Source organism: Prorops nasuta, unplaced genomic scaffold, assembly GCF_024137725.1.
Source record: "Prorops nasuta isolate Cenicafe-Biocafe unplaced genomic scaffold, Cenicafe_Pnas_1.2 PNAS00008, whole genome shotgun sequence".
Taxonomy (NCBI): Eukaryota; Metazoa; Arthropoda; class Insecta; order Hymenoptera; family Bethylidae; genus Prorops; species Prorops nasuta.
The window spans coordinates 7,814,741-7,828,885 of NW_027116805.1; the positions used below are offsets into that span (position 1 = coordinate 7,814,741).

The 14,145-nt window shown below is 46.9% G+C and overlaps 1 protein-coding gene across 1 annotated transcript; it reads right to left on the reverse strand.

Annotated features, from left to right (window-relative positions):
- Positions 1-455: 455 nt before the first annotated feature.
- Positions 456-7,049, reverse strand: LOC136775559 (toll-like receptor Tollo). The gene has a single exon (XM_066730444.1). The coding sequence runs from the start codon at positions 6,511-6,513 to the stop codon at positions 2,503-2,505; it is 4,011 nt and encodes a 1,336-aa protein (XP_066586541.1). The 5' UTR covers positions 6,514-7,049; the 3' UTR covers positions 456-2,502.
- Between the last annotated feature and the right edge of the window lie 7,096 nt (positions 7,050-14,145).

A 14,145-nucleotide genomic window follows, 5' to 3' on the forward strand; every position in this document is an offset into this window, starting at 1 on the left:
TCTACGGTCAAATCGTAACTTATGCCTTCGGATCTCGTTTGGCCGGCGTACTATACGTGACTGCAGCAGCCTGAAGTACCTGTAAAGCGAGAAACATCCAGAGCCCTTTCCCGAAATCCCAATAGATAAGAAAGCAAGCGCAGAGCGGAGAATGACTCCGCACGGCCAACTTAATACAATTTTATTCTCTATATACTTGTAAAATGTCCTTTAAACTGAAATCCCCAAGAAGAAATTGCTACGGTTACTGTCGCTAAGTAACTAAGCTTTTCCCTATCTAGCTCGAACGAGAGGACGTTTTTAAAGGGAGAACCGTTGCTGAAGCAACCACCAAACGCCATAATCTCGAGTTTTTCCAATGGACGTTGAAGAAGAAGGAGCTTGCGGAGTGAGTGGGCGGGCGGGGTACGACACGTTGCATTAAAGTATACGCAAGAGAATTGTTGGTTTATAAAACAAACGTGTTTATTCTCATGATCCTTTGCTGAAACGTAAAGTGGCAATTAATTTAATAGTCATGTAACAGACTGTCGATACAATGCGTGATTCGATGAGCGTATTTACAACAATACATTACAGTACAGTGAGTGTTACATTCCTAGTGCGATTAATAATCAATACGTATCCGAATTGCCAGTAAGCTACAGCGCCGGCCTCGCATGCTCGAAAGTGTGCGTGAATATTTACAAAATTAGATACATTATTTACAGAGAGTTCTCTTATAAACTAATAAGCGTTGTACGACCGCCAAATCTCTTGGTCGGGCCGTTAATCGTAGGAACGAAGTCTCACGAGGTGTACGTGTTCTTTTATATAGTAACTAGATCTGTTATTGCAAATCACAAATTGACGAACGAATGAGGACAGGAAAAAGAGCTAAGGTGCACGATTTATCCAGCTTAATGTCCGAATTCTCGCGACGACGATGACAAACCCTTCTGGACACATTCGGAATTCGTATCGGAACCAGAAGAGAATCGTTCTCGTGTGTGTCTTAGATGTGTGTATATCCTTCCGGAAGAACGGAGCCTTTCTTTTCGCATTTTTCTTCTTTTTTTTTCATGTACTTGGCCAACTAAAATTTTACACTTTACAATAGTAAAAAGTATTAAAGTATCGATCTGGGCAGTGTGTATCTCTCGTTTATGTACCACCGTTTGTTTATAATAATATAGAAGTCTTTCGTCGGTGTCCAATTAATTTTAATCATATATTATATTATTCCTCATGGAAAACGACGATCTCTCTCTATATATATATACACTTCAGTCGCAGTGGAAATAAATATTACTCGGTATACATACAGATTTGTTACTTACAAAATAGTTACGACTTCATTTACAACGAGGAACGAAATTACAAATCTCGTAACAAAGTATTCGCTATTTATATATTTATATATTAGGCGTTCAACGAAAAATTGTACCAATACGAGAAACGCAGAGAGACCAAAGACGTTGAATCGATTATACCGTGTACGTAATACAAAGCGTCAAATTTCTAATCTTGACGAGAACAATTGGAACAGGTAGTCTTTGTTAATTGCGTTTGCAGCGATTAATTTGCAAATCTTAAGATCCCGGGGACAACCGTCTGCACGAGGAAAAACGTACAAATATATTAATCTGATTCGAGAGAGAATAGTAAAATAAGAGCTTTCCTTCTCAAAATAAGTTATTTGTGTTGCGTCATGATCAAGATAGTAGAAAATTATTTTCTTCGTGCAGAGTCCGACCGACTCCATAAATCATCATTTTTTCATTTCGATCCTACTGGAAGAGCGAATAGACTCTCGACTACTATTGGTCGATTTTTGAGGAGAAAAACTGTACAGTATTATAGTAGTATATCGACCTAAGACCTAAAACTTCACATCGACGATTTACAACGAAGGCTGTTTGGTGATACCAAATTCTTTAAGCACAAATTTTCACGTATAAAAAAAGCGCACGTCACACCCATTCTAATCAGAAATTCTCACAACACTTCTCACTTTAAGCAAAGTGATGCACAACGTATTATCCAGAGATAGGAGCACTCGTTTCGAATCCGCCAGCTTCGGTCTCCAAAGTTACGACCCTGCATCTTCCCCCACAAAGACACTTGTGTACTTAAGGAACATTCATTTGGTAGCACCAAACTGCAGAACCCAGTCTTACATTTTCGATAGTTCTCAGGTGCTGCGTCCTTGAATGCATCGGAAAGCATGGGAAAGACAGTAAGAAGAAGAGAAAGAGCGAGTTGTACCCGAGAGCTATCACGAAGACGTTCGTTTCTGGCGACTCGACAAATATCGAAAGAGACGTTCTAATATCGATTCTCCCCATTCATACGTCTCTTCCAATCGGAATTTGGTAGCACCAAAGCATGAAAGCCATTTTCAAGGCATCGAGACTACTTAACGTACCCGATAGAGCCGCACTAGCGTTAAACTATACAAGATTTCGAGTTTTTGTTCAATATTTATATATCGTTCTATGTATATTTATGTATAGCTGTGTACTAAACGAAATAAGTGCGCGGATTACTCGGTATCGGCAATACCTCTCCAGGAGGCGCCGTGGGTACGGGAGGTTCTGGAATGGTGCTGTAAAGATGACTACCCCTGGAGGACAAACTCGCCGGTCGGGCATTACCAACGTGAAGGGCACTGTAACCGCCGTGCTGGAGCTGTAGATGATTGTGTTGAAGTTGATGCGGGTGCGCGTGTTGGTGTTGGTGCTCGGCACCACTATCCTCGTCCTCGGTTCTGCTGGACGCCGAGCTGACATAGGTCGACTGCGTGGGCGTGGGCGTAGGTGCGTGCACCGGAGCGACCAAAACTCCATTAGGCTTGGTCCAAACGTCAACGGCGGAAGACGGCGCGACCGTGTAACGAGCTGGCGTTCGATTGCGGTCATTGACCTTTTTGCTGTCTCGCCTCTTGTCAACGGAATCCGGCATGGCGAACCTCAGCTTCTCCCAGAATCTCTTCTCGCCCCAGACGACGACGGTACAGGTCTGCAGAAGCAGCTGAAGCTCCGGATCTCTGGCAGGTGTTTCGGTCGCCAGCAGTACCACCACTCTTCGTTTCCTCGAGCTCGGCCTGATGCTCTCCAGGGCGTTCCTCAGGGCAGTCCTGAACTCGGCGTGCTGCCACTCGTTCGCCATGAACACCGGCGAGAAGATGATGACGATTCTCCTGGCAGCTGCAGCCGCAGGTGGTACCGCCTCCTGAGGCCTGGCCGGTGGTAGATCCCGCCAATGAAGGCAAAGAGCCAGCCCGGACTGTTCCAATTCGGCCGCGAGGAACCTCGACACGAAGTCCTCGTCTCGCTCGCTGTAGATGACGTAGCCGTCGTAGAGACGGTCCCTCTCCTCGTCGGGTGGCGTCGCCATTTTGCCGAGTCGTAGGCCGTAACGAGCGTGTGCCCAGAGCCGCACGTCCTGTCGGAACGCAAAGGCCAGGGCGACGAAAAGACAAACGGCGATTATGGCGACTAGAGCCCCAGCTAGGAGAGGCACGAAATTACCGCCCAGCAGGGGAATCTCCTGGATGCCCCTGCTAACAGCCTCGGTCGATGGATCGCCGCATCGTTTCATCGCCTGGGCCAAAGTCTCCACCCCGTCCCGACAGTACATCTTCTCGGGATCGCCACGATGCTCCAGGAGCCAGGCTCTCAACCTGGCGGCGTTCACGCACTCGCAACTCCATGCATTTCCCTCGAGGGCCACCCTCGTACCGTCCCCAACGCTGGGCAAAGCTTCCCAAGGTCGGAAATCCACGATCCTATTACTGTCCAGGCGAAGCACCTCCAAATTCTTCATCTTCTTAAAGGTCGTATTGCCTACGGTGGCAATGGCATTGTGATCAAGGTAAAGCTCGTTCATGTGTTCTAATTGGTCGAATTCGAAACCTCTGAGCTCCCGAAGCGCATTGTCCTCCAGATGAAGCACCCGCAGAGAGTTGGCACCGTTAAAGGTGCGATTGTGAATAGCCGCGATACCACTGTTGTTCAGGAATAGAACCTCGAGCCTGCGCTTTCCGATAAATACGTGACTGCCAAGGTCGCCGAGCTCGTTCCCGTCCAGATAAATCTCGGTAGCGTCCATGGGTATACGCTCCGGCACGTGCTTGTAACCGGCGTTCGAACAATCGACCACGTTGCTCGACCAGCTGTGGTCGTGATAGCAAGAACAATTATCCGGACAGGTCATCTCGCAGTCGCAGGCATCGAAGTCGCAGCAGTGGCAGAGAGCGAAGCAGTGTGCCTCGTATTTGCAGAGGAAATCCTTGGATTTCAGGGACAAGAGAGGTCTCCTTGGTGTAGCCCTTGCGTGAACCATCTCGCAGCTAACGGAATCCAGATCCATGACTCTGGGATGCTGGCGCGATCTGGCCAATTCGTTGATCCTGGGCAGCCATTCCATGGAGCAATCGCACACGATTGGATTATCGCCGATGTAGAAAGCTGGTAATTCACGATCCTCTGGAACCGTCTGTATGCTCAGAGCGGTGACGTCGAGATTCTTCATCTCGTTCCCGTAGAGAACCACCTTGGTAAGATTAAGCTTCTGCAGGAACGTACCAGCAGCCACGGTCCGTATCTTATTATTGTTCAGAAAGAGAGTCTCCACGCTGTCCGGAACATTGGCGTCCGAGATCTCGGAGATCAGGTTGTAGCTGGCGTCCAGCATCTTTATGCGTATGCTGTTGCGCACCGTGTAATAATTGCCGAGCTCGCTTATCTGATTGGCGTGAATGTCCAGCCACTCGATATTTGACGGTAGATGGCTGTAGTCGAACCACAGTAACTTATTGTCGGAGACATTGAGCCAGACGAGGCTGGAGAGGCTGGTGAAGGCACCACGGATCTCGGTTAGCTGATTCCCGTCAAGCCTTATCGCTCGTAGCAGAGGATTGCTGGCGAATGCGCTTTGTTCCACGTGACGGATAAAATTGTTGGCGAGGTTGAGGACCTGCAGGGCCGGCAAGGAGGAGAACGCCTCGCGCGATACGTTCTCCAGCTTGTTGTCCACCAGCCGGAGCCCATAGAGCTCGTCCAAGCCAGCGAAGGACTCGTTGTCGATCCTGGATATGCGATTGTTCCCAAGATCGAGAGTCTTCAGGGTCCTCAGGAGGCGAACCGCGGAAGGTATGTCCGTTAGGGCGTTACCGCTCACGGATAGATCTTGCAGATCCGTGAGATTGGCCAGAACGTGACGGGGCAACGCGTGTATCCTGTTGCTGTCGAGGAAGAGTTGGCTCAAGCCACCGAGACCGATCGTGTGTCCCGGCTCGAACCTGGCGATTTTGTTGTGCGACAGGGTCAAAGAGTGTAGATTCGTCAAGGATGCGAAGCAACCGTCTATCAGAGTCTCGATGCTGTTATGCTCGAGTTTCAACACCTGAAGACTGTACAGACCCTTGAATACGTGGGCGTCGATTCTTGTGAGACCGTTGAACGACAGATCCAGTATGACTAGACGAACCAACCGAGAGAACGTATCACGATTCACCCAACGACTCGTCAGCTCGTTGCTATTCAGATCTAGCGACTGCAACTCGACCAGAGCGTCGAGCAGCCCCGGCGCCAGGACGGACAGGGAATTGTTGCTGAGGATTAGTTCCCTGAGTTCCTTCGTCCTGGCGAAGAGTTCCGGCGGTAGAGCGACCAGTCTGTTGCTGGACATATTGAGCGACCTCAGGGACGTAAGACCAGCCAGCGCGTGATCACCAACGGCAGCTATGGTGTTCTCCTGAAGCTTCAGGACACCAAGGCTCCCGAGGCCGGCAAATGTGCGATCAGGAAGGGCGCTAAGGTCGTTGCTGCTCAGATCGAGAATCTGCAGATTCGGCGTGCAGGACTCTACCCACTCGGAGAAACCAAGCGACACCATATCTTGTAACTTGTTGCGCGTGAGGTTGAGGCTAGTGAGAGCCTGCATGGGACAAAGTAATTCTGGCGGTAGGCTCCAAAGATTGTTGTCGGCCAGATCGAGACGCTGAAGATTGGTCAGACCGCGAAAAGCGTCTCGGTTCAAATCGAGAGTCATCGCCGACCAGTCCCCGTTGTGCGTCCTCAGGGATAAACTGCGGAGATTGTGACCAGCCGAGAATACCCCGGCCGGTAGGTAGCGGATCTTGCAATAGTCGATGCGCAGTTTTTCTAGTCGTGGCAATGGACTGAGAAAGCCGTGAGGTCCCTCCAATTGGCTCTCGAAGAACAGCACGTCGCTGCACTCGAGGCTAAGCGAGGTTATCGAGTCGACTTGAATGGCGGATAAATTGCCAATTAAGCCCGGTGCGTTTGCGATCGTTCGCAGTCTGCATGCCAGCGTGTCCCTCTCTCCCTCCCCGTCGTCCTCGGCTCGGGGTTCCCTGCGCCACTCGCATCCTCTCGGCGCCTCCAAGCTGGTGATGCTACGCCCGTCCACCCTCAGGACAGAGCTCCAACAGCAGGAGCACCACCACCACGACAACACCAACACCATCAAGCAACGCTGGTATCCATCCATCCTGGCCATCCTCATCGGCTGGACCAACCCGAAACTTCCCGCTTCTCTCAGACTCGCTTCCCCCGTTTCCTTCTATCGTCACGCACTCATAGTCACGCCACAACGTCAAACGCGCGCACTTTCATAAAAAATCACGATTATCCAACTGGCGAAACTCGCGCGTCGTCGATTCTCAATCACTGCGACGACGACGACGACGACGACGACGACGCGTAGCACCACTCGGAAACCTCTTTATTACTCCGACAACACCTCTCGCTTAATCCTGCCTTGCAACTGTAACGTCGACGGCTCATAACCACCACAAACTTTTCTCACGACTTTGTCTCTTAATCGCGTGAACAGCGCAATCCGTTGGGTTTCGATCGCTGTGAGAAAACGGGAATTGAGGGTTGGAGAAAGAAACAGAGAGGGAGACAGAGAGAGAAAGAGAGAGAGAAAAACGGAGTGTTAAAGTACAAAGCTCAGGTCGACGACATTCCCCTTGGAGAGTCGAAGAGCAACTGACCGTCCGACCGTCGGAGCAAATCCGTATTCCTACTTGCGACGACGGTCACGCACCCTGCTGCTGCTGCATGACTGCCAGCGTGCGGCTGCCCCCACCACTTTCCCCCACCCACGGAGCTTCAGGGCTATTCTCCTACCTATTCCCCTCTCTCTCTCTCTCTCTCTCTCTATCTCTCACTCACTCCGTCGCTCCTCTCCCCACCACCGACACATTCCCTTCCATCTTCATACACGGGAGACGCTGCGAGAGCGGGACGCTCCCCACTCGAAACGTCTCAGCCGTTACCCACCAACACTCGCACACAAGTCTCTCTATCCCCACCACTCGCTCGTCTACCACACCAACGTAGGTAGACACGCACGGACAGACTCGGGAGAAAAGCGTGGTGTACACACGCTCGCATCCAGGCATTCCAATGAGCTCGGCACGGCACATTCAATGCCACAGGCGGCTGACTCGGCGAAGATGCAACAAACCAGCTGACTGACAACACTACTTACTAGGTAAACACCAAACTGGTTCCTAGACACACGAACACGCATTTATCAAGCTGCTTCTCGGCCGCTAGTAAATTTCTCTCCTCCACCTCTCATCTGCCTTTTCTTCTTTTACTCCTTTACATCCCTCGCCCGACCGTTCTTCGGCGCTCTCTCTTCCTTCCTTCTTCATTCTTCCAACGACTCTCTGCAACCTTCCTCTCATCCCCCTCCCCCTCCTCCTCCCACGATCCTTCCCGCACAGCAGACGGCGCACTCTCGACAGGGTTGAAACTGTTTGATAGCCGTTGGGACTCCCCTCAGCTTTCGATGCTAGACTTTTTAGAATAAACAGTGCCCCCTTTCGCGATTTGTTGTCTTTACCAGGCGATTTCCTAGCACCGCGTCGTCGCAACGGTCCTTCTCAACCTCTTTGTGCTCGAAATTTCAACGCTGATCTTCTCACCCCCACCACTTTTCCTCTCCCTTCTCCTACCCTTTCTCCTACTTTGCTCCTGTTGATGTTGCAAAGTTATTGCGGAATGAACGTATACTTATTTTAGGCAGTCTCGAACGGAGGAGCCTGAAGGATGTGTAAACAAAACGTTCGATAATCACCGTAATGGAAGCCATATTTTATCGAATAATAATAGTCGCGATAATTTTAATGCTTTTAACCGAGTTTACGACGTCGCAAATTGCAAAATATACAGGGATAATACAGTGGGAAAAACGTATTGTAAAGCTACGGCTGGAGCAGACAGTACTCGATTTGAAACATTTTTGAAGGTTATGCTTAATGGATACATAAATAAACGTTAAGTAGATCCTGCGTTAATGGACGTTCTATTTTCAAAAATAACAAAGGTAATTCTGACATTTTAGAGCGAATTCAGCGACGATTTGGGAAAATTGTTATTGAGAAAGTACCGTGCCCGTCTTCATTGAAAATCAAAATATTACGCTGTCGCGAAATTAATGATAATTGTAGGAATAATCGGATGAAACGTTAAAGCGTGTTTGGTACATATTTAATTTCCAGTGCATAAAGAATTTTGGGGCAAAGTATAATTCTCTATATTGCTGGGGGCGAAATCAATTTGGAACTTTGATTTTAATCCAAATGCTGATAATGAAATTCAACAGAAATCTCTTTTAGCGAAAAAGCGCCTGTGTATAATCGTTTAATCCACGCAGTGACAAAAGCAATTACACGAAATTTCGTATTTACGCGGAGCGATTGGAAAACACAGAAGAAACACACGGAATGGACGATATTTTTTCAGCGCTCCATTTGATCGTTGGAACGAGGTCGCGTTAATGTCGCGAGCAATAAGGCGCTCTGCACTACACAACGGACGTTCTCTTTTGTCATTTAACGCGAGGAATGCCCTAAAGAGGTTCGAGTCATAGTTCAAGGCTGCTGAGAGGTTAAGAATCCTTGAAGCACTCGAACAGCGACTACGAGGCATCTGGCGCCATCTCCGCCGCGATCGGCCAACTAAACGCCTCCCTGCGTCGCTTCTTCCCGCCAGCATCACACAGTCCACTGCTCTCTTCTTACCTACCACTACTACCACGGTGCATTTCTAACCTCTCGAGCCACAATATCATCTCGCAGCAGCGCTCTCCACACAAGCACAAAAATATTTCCAATTCTCGAAATGTTAAGCGAATTAAACGATCGCTTGTAAAATTTTGTCTCTCGGTTACACTTGAGATATTAATCTAAATCAACCGGTGCTAAGAGGTTATGAATCGTACGCCGTGCGCCAAGTTCGAGTAATGATTTCTATTCACCTGTCAGCATGAAAAGTCGCATGCGTTGGCCGATGATTCATGCGAACATTCCGGATGAGTACAGTGGATTATAGCTCTGAACTCTTACTTATTCCGCGCGCATTAACAATGACGACTCTAAAAAGCCTTACAATACGTGGGATTTCCACACTTCATTACGTATTTACCGCTTGTCAACGTGAGATCACTTCGTCGTTATTTCGCACGACAATTCAGTACCGTAAGTACTTATACCCGTTGGAATAATTTATTAACTCCGCAAATTTTCTTCCAAGAACCTGAATATTACATTCGTCGTTAAATTTTCACGAAGATATGCTACGAATTACTCGCGTAATTCGATTTGAAATTAGTTCTGCTTTACAAACTTGCAGTGTGTAAAAGAATGCTATAAATCGATGTCTGTACAATACTTTCCGTAACTACTAGATCTATAACAAAGAGACTCTATACCGTTTACGGTTCGTAAGCCTTTTGCAATGACGTCACTTCTTCGTGAAAAAAGCCACCAAATGAAAATTATTTTAGATTGAAGGTAAAAACGAGGCTCTCCCGAGGAAAAAGGTAATTTTCTTTGGTCGAGACTCAATCACGATACTAATTTCTTCCATTTCGGTTTAAAACTGCACGAGGACTGCGACTAGGAGTAAAGTTAAGAAAAAAGAAACGCGCGCCAGGTCAATCGCAACGAAGAAGTTTGAACAGAAGAGGAGCCTTTCGCCAACTCATTTTCCACAAATCAATCATAAAAGGGAAGCGAGTTGGCCACAAAATCCGATCCCACACGGAGTTTGGCAAATATTTGCGAAAAAGAAGGTTTCTCCGAAGTAGCACAGTGTGGAAGTTCCTATCCAGGGAGGTTTTTGAAGCTCGGTGATGGTTGGAAATAGTCTCTAACGGAAGTCCTTGGAAGATGAGGTGGAAAAGGGGGGGGGGGGGCATCGTAAAGATTTCCGTTCAACTGTGTGATCGATCGAGGCTGACTCGTCGCACTGCACTTTCACTGGTACGGGTCAGTCGGGGTTAACGAGCAGAAAAAATATAGGAGGACGCGCGAAAAAACGCAGAAAAGGAGCTTTGATGGCAGCGAAGAAGTAAGGTTCGAAGGACACGCGAGACGTCCAGAGATCTTCGCGAAGCTCCTTCTGGCAGGATGAGAGGACTACGAGCCGTTAGAAAATAAAAAAGGACCACTCGCGGAGTACTGGTTTGATTTCAGGAAAAAGGACGTTTGGAAGGATCCAAAGGACGTAGAATGGAAGGATACGCGTGAAGAGGCGTACGCAAACGCCATATTGTATGAAAAACGAGATATTCAAAGATATAAAAAACAAACATTTGATATATATAATTTGGATTTTTCAAATAAGGACTCTTCAGAGGATTCAGGATGAAAGGAATGCACTGATAAATTGCTACAAATCTACATCTACCAGAACACGTAAATTATCAGTCTTTCAACGAAATACAAAAAAAAAATCTCACTGTATATAATTTTGATTTTTCGAAAAAGAACCTTTTTCGAAGGATTCAAATTATACAAAATGGAAGGATATGCGTGAATAGCGGGCTTCCAGCTGGACGAGTCAACCACGAGGCGTTCGAGGAGAAGTCAAGTTTCGCGAGGTGAGTTGACAGGACGTGACGTGACGTGACGCGATGCAATGCACGCGGAAGGTCCGGCCTCGCAGGCGGAGCTTTCTCGTTGCAATGGAACCGCCTGTTAAGACCGCCCCTGAGCAGCAGCTTGACTGTATAAATTCCAGGAAAACTCCTTTTCGCAGGGACTCGCGTGCTGCACCTAAAAAACTACATCTCCTACCGACGACTTTGGTCCTTGCAACCTCCGACCCCTACTCTCCCTCGCGAGAGACCGCAAATCTATTTTTACGTATCAAACGAAAAATTAAAAATTCCTCGCACGTTCGTCTCTCCAGCAATTTGAAATTCGCCCAAGTTTTACGTTCGCTTGATGTTTCATGTATAAGTATACTCCCACTACCCCTTCTCTTTCTCCCTCCCACTTTCATTTCAAGGTGGATCATTCCACTACCCTTCCTAATTAAGAGTCGAATCCTAGTCACCGTATCACCCATCGGCTATTTGTATGAATAAAAATTGCCTGGTGTAACTTTTCGTACACAGATATATATATATATATATATATATATATATATACGGACTAGGAATAATCGATGGAGAAGGGATCTTGGCATTTTGCACGCTTTGGATTTCCAGGGATGACTTTCCCACTACGTTACGCGTAATAAAGGGGTCCGAAATCTTCGGACGGCTTGGTACGAGATTTGTCGAAACAAACGAGAGCGGATTTACATTGGCGGCGAGACGAGGGGTCTTTTGCACCGCGCACCGTGGCAGTTTTCACGAATGAAAATCGTCCATGCCCTCTGCGATATTTTGGAGGGTGCAGGATTGTTACACCCCTAGTTGATGGGAGAAGCCATTAATCCCGGAGTCGCTTTGGTATCGCGCGATCTGTGACGTCAACAGGGATGTAACACCGTCGATTCCTATCTTTACCCTCCGCCACTGGTCCTTTTGTTTGTACCGATCGTCGCACGGTACACAAGCCCAAATACGTAAATATATTTATATAATAAAATAATGACCTGGGTCATCCGGTCTGCCCCATTCCATAATAATAACAATAAAACTAGTCGTATCGCTGCAGCAATATTTCATTATGTCACACGGAATAAAAGTATTTTACGGAAAAACTTTTATATGGAATCAGTTCGGGAACCTAACCTAACTTAACCTATTCAATGACCAAGCGTGTATCTGTAATGAGCGCAGAATTCTTCGTTTAATTGGAAAGGTTTGGTAAAAAAAACATTGGAGCCAATTTTATATACATAAAAATGAAGAAGCACCGAAGCCCACTGAAGATTTCCATATATATACTGGTGACGCCAGTTGGATAACGAATAGACGCACGGATAATAGGGTATTTTGAATACAGAGGGTGCCACGATCGCGTGCGCGGACATCATTTATTACATGGAGCAATAAAAAAGCCTTATGAGATTATCGTTTGATACAATACGCAAATAAATGAACGTTTTAGCGAGACAAAGGTTTAATGAAGGAGGGAATCTATAGGATTCATTAACCAGCTGACAATGTACCCGCTGACCGGCGCCCGCTTGACTCACGTGAAAAGCCAAAAGCAGCGTGGTGGGTGCAGCAACAACATCCACATGCTGCTGCATCGCGATATTCCTCATCGAGTGTTTTATGTGCTCTTCAGATATACTACACCGAGTCCCGCATTCCACGTCCATTTTACAAATTAGATTTTAACGATCACAAGCAACGTAATTACTTTATTTCTAAAATTAAAATACAGCTTGATGCACTATATATATATATATATAATACATAACCTCACATGGCAAAAGCCTCTTTCCTCCGCCGCTTATTTCGCCTTGCGTGCGTTATCGATCAACCAGCGTTTTTATTCGATTATAATAGGTTGGAATAAATTCAAGTAGCGAGCAAGCATCCTTTCATCGATCGTCTGAAAATTGCGGCCGCGCGCGCGATGCAAAGCTGGATATCGCTTAATTAAATTACAACGGCCGATAATAAACAGCGTAGATAAACGATATTACCCCAATCGGACTTAATTGTCCTTCGGAGAAGCTCTCCAATTCGAGCGTGACTGGCCCAACAGCAGAGCTTCGTCGCTGTAAATATCTCCGGCTTCTCTCGATCGCACATAACCTAGAAATTCCAAAACGCATTCCCGTAAATCTATCCAAATCACTCGGAACCACATTCCTCGGCCCAGATTTAATTCCCCAGGACTCAAAAACGCCAATAGTTTACAAATAATTCCCACAGCTGCTACTCGTTGAAAATGTGGACAAAAATTTGAGAAAAAACTCTACACCAACGGTTTTTTGCTCCACGCTCCGCCGGAGATGAAGATTCGCGCGACTCTCGAGAGGTCGCAGCATTGTTGGCATAGGTTCCAAGAGTGTTTGTTTTTTTTTTCTTTAGAACGATCGATCATCGTTGGATTTCGCAAGGGGAAGAAGATCGTTGTTCTCGATTATCTTTGATTTTCTGGCTGTTTCGGGATTTTTAGTGCGTCTCGAGGCTCCGATCCATCACGCGGAGGTTTTGGAGTGGGAAGTGGGGGGGAGAGTAGTGGGGTGCTCGAAAAGAAAAACGTGGTTCGGAAACGGCAACGTCAACGACGTGCGACCGCTTTTAAAGTGTTTCCGAGAGTTTCGATCGTCTGGCAGAACCGACGGGTAGCCGTGTACCGCTGCGAGCTACACGACGTCCCGCGGCTTTTCAAGGCAAAACTCACTGACAACGGCGACAGAGAACGTGTCAAAGTAGTTATAGAACAAGCCTCCTTTCTCGCGTCCCACCGGCCAGACCTGGCAAGAGCTTAGACCAACCCCGAAGTAGCCTTGAATGCTCCTTTCAAACTCATCTTTTATCGATACACTTAAACTTCTCTCTCACGCACACTATATATATATATATATATATAACATTACAATAGCCGGGACTCACGGAAGTCGTCCAAATACCATTAGGAAGTCAGCGTGCAAACATTAAGAGAGTATTATATATATATATATAGCGTCTACTTTGCAAATCTCACTGTTTGCAAACGTTGTCTTGTAAATATATATATTTATATATGTAGTACATTGCACACATAGGTATATATATATAGAAGGGTGTAGAATAATATTTGCAATCGTTGTCAGTGTCTCCCTTGCGAATAAAATGCATGGCGTAGATATAAAAAGATATATTTATAAGAACGTAATTCTCGAGAAGCTATATAGTTCTGAAATGCGTTGCATCGTTCCGGGT

Excerpts from the sequence above, each read along its gene's own strand:
- LOC136775559 (XM_066730444.1), bottom strand. The coding sequence starts at position 6,513 with ATGAGGATGGCCAGGATGGATGGATACCAGCGTTGCTTGATGGTGTTG.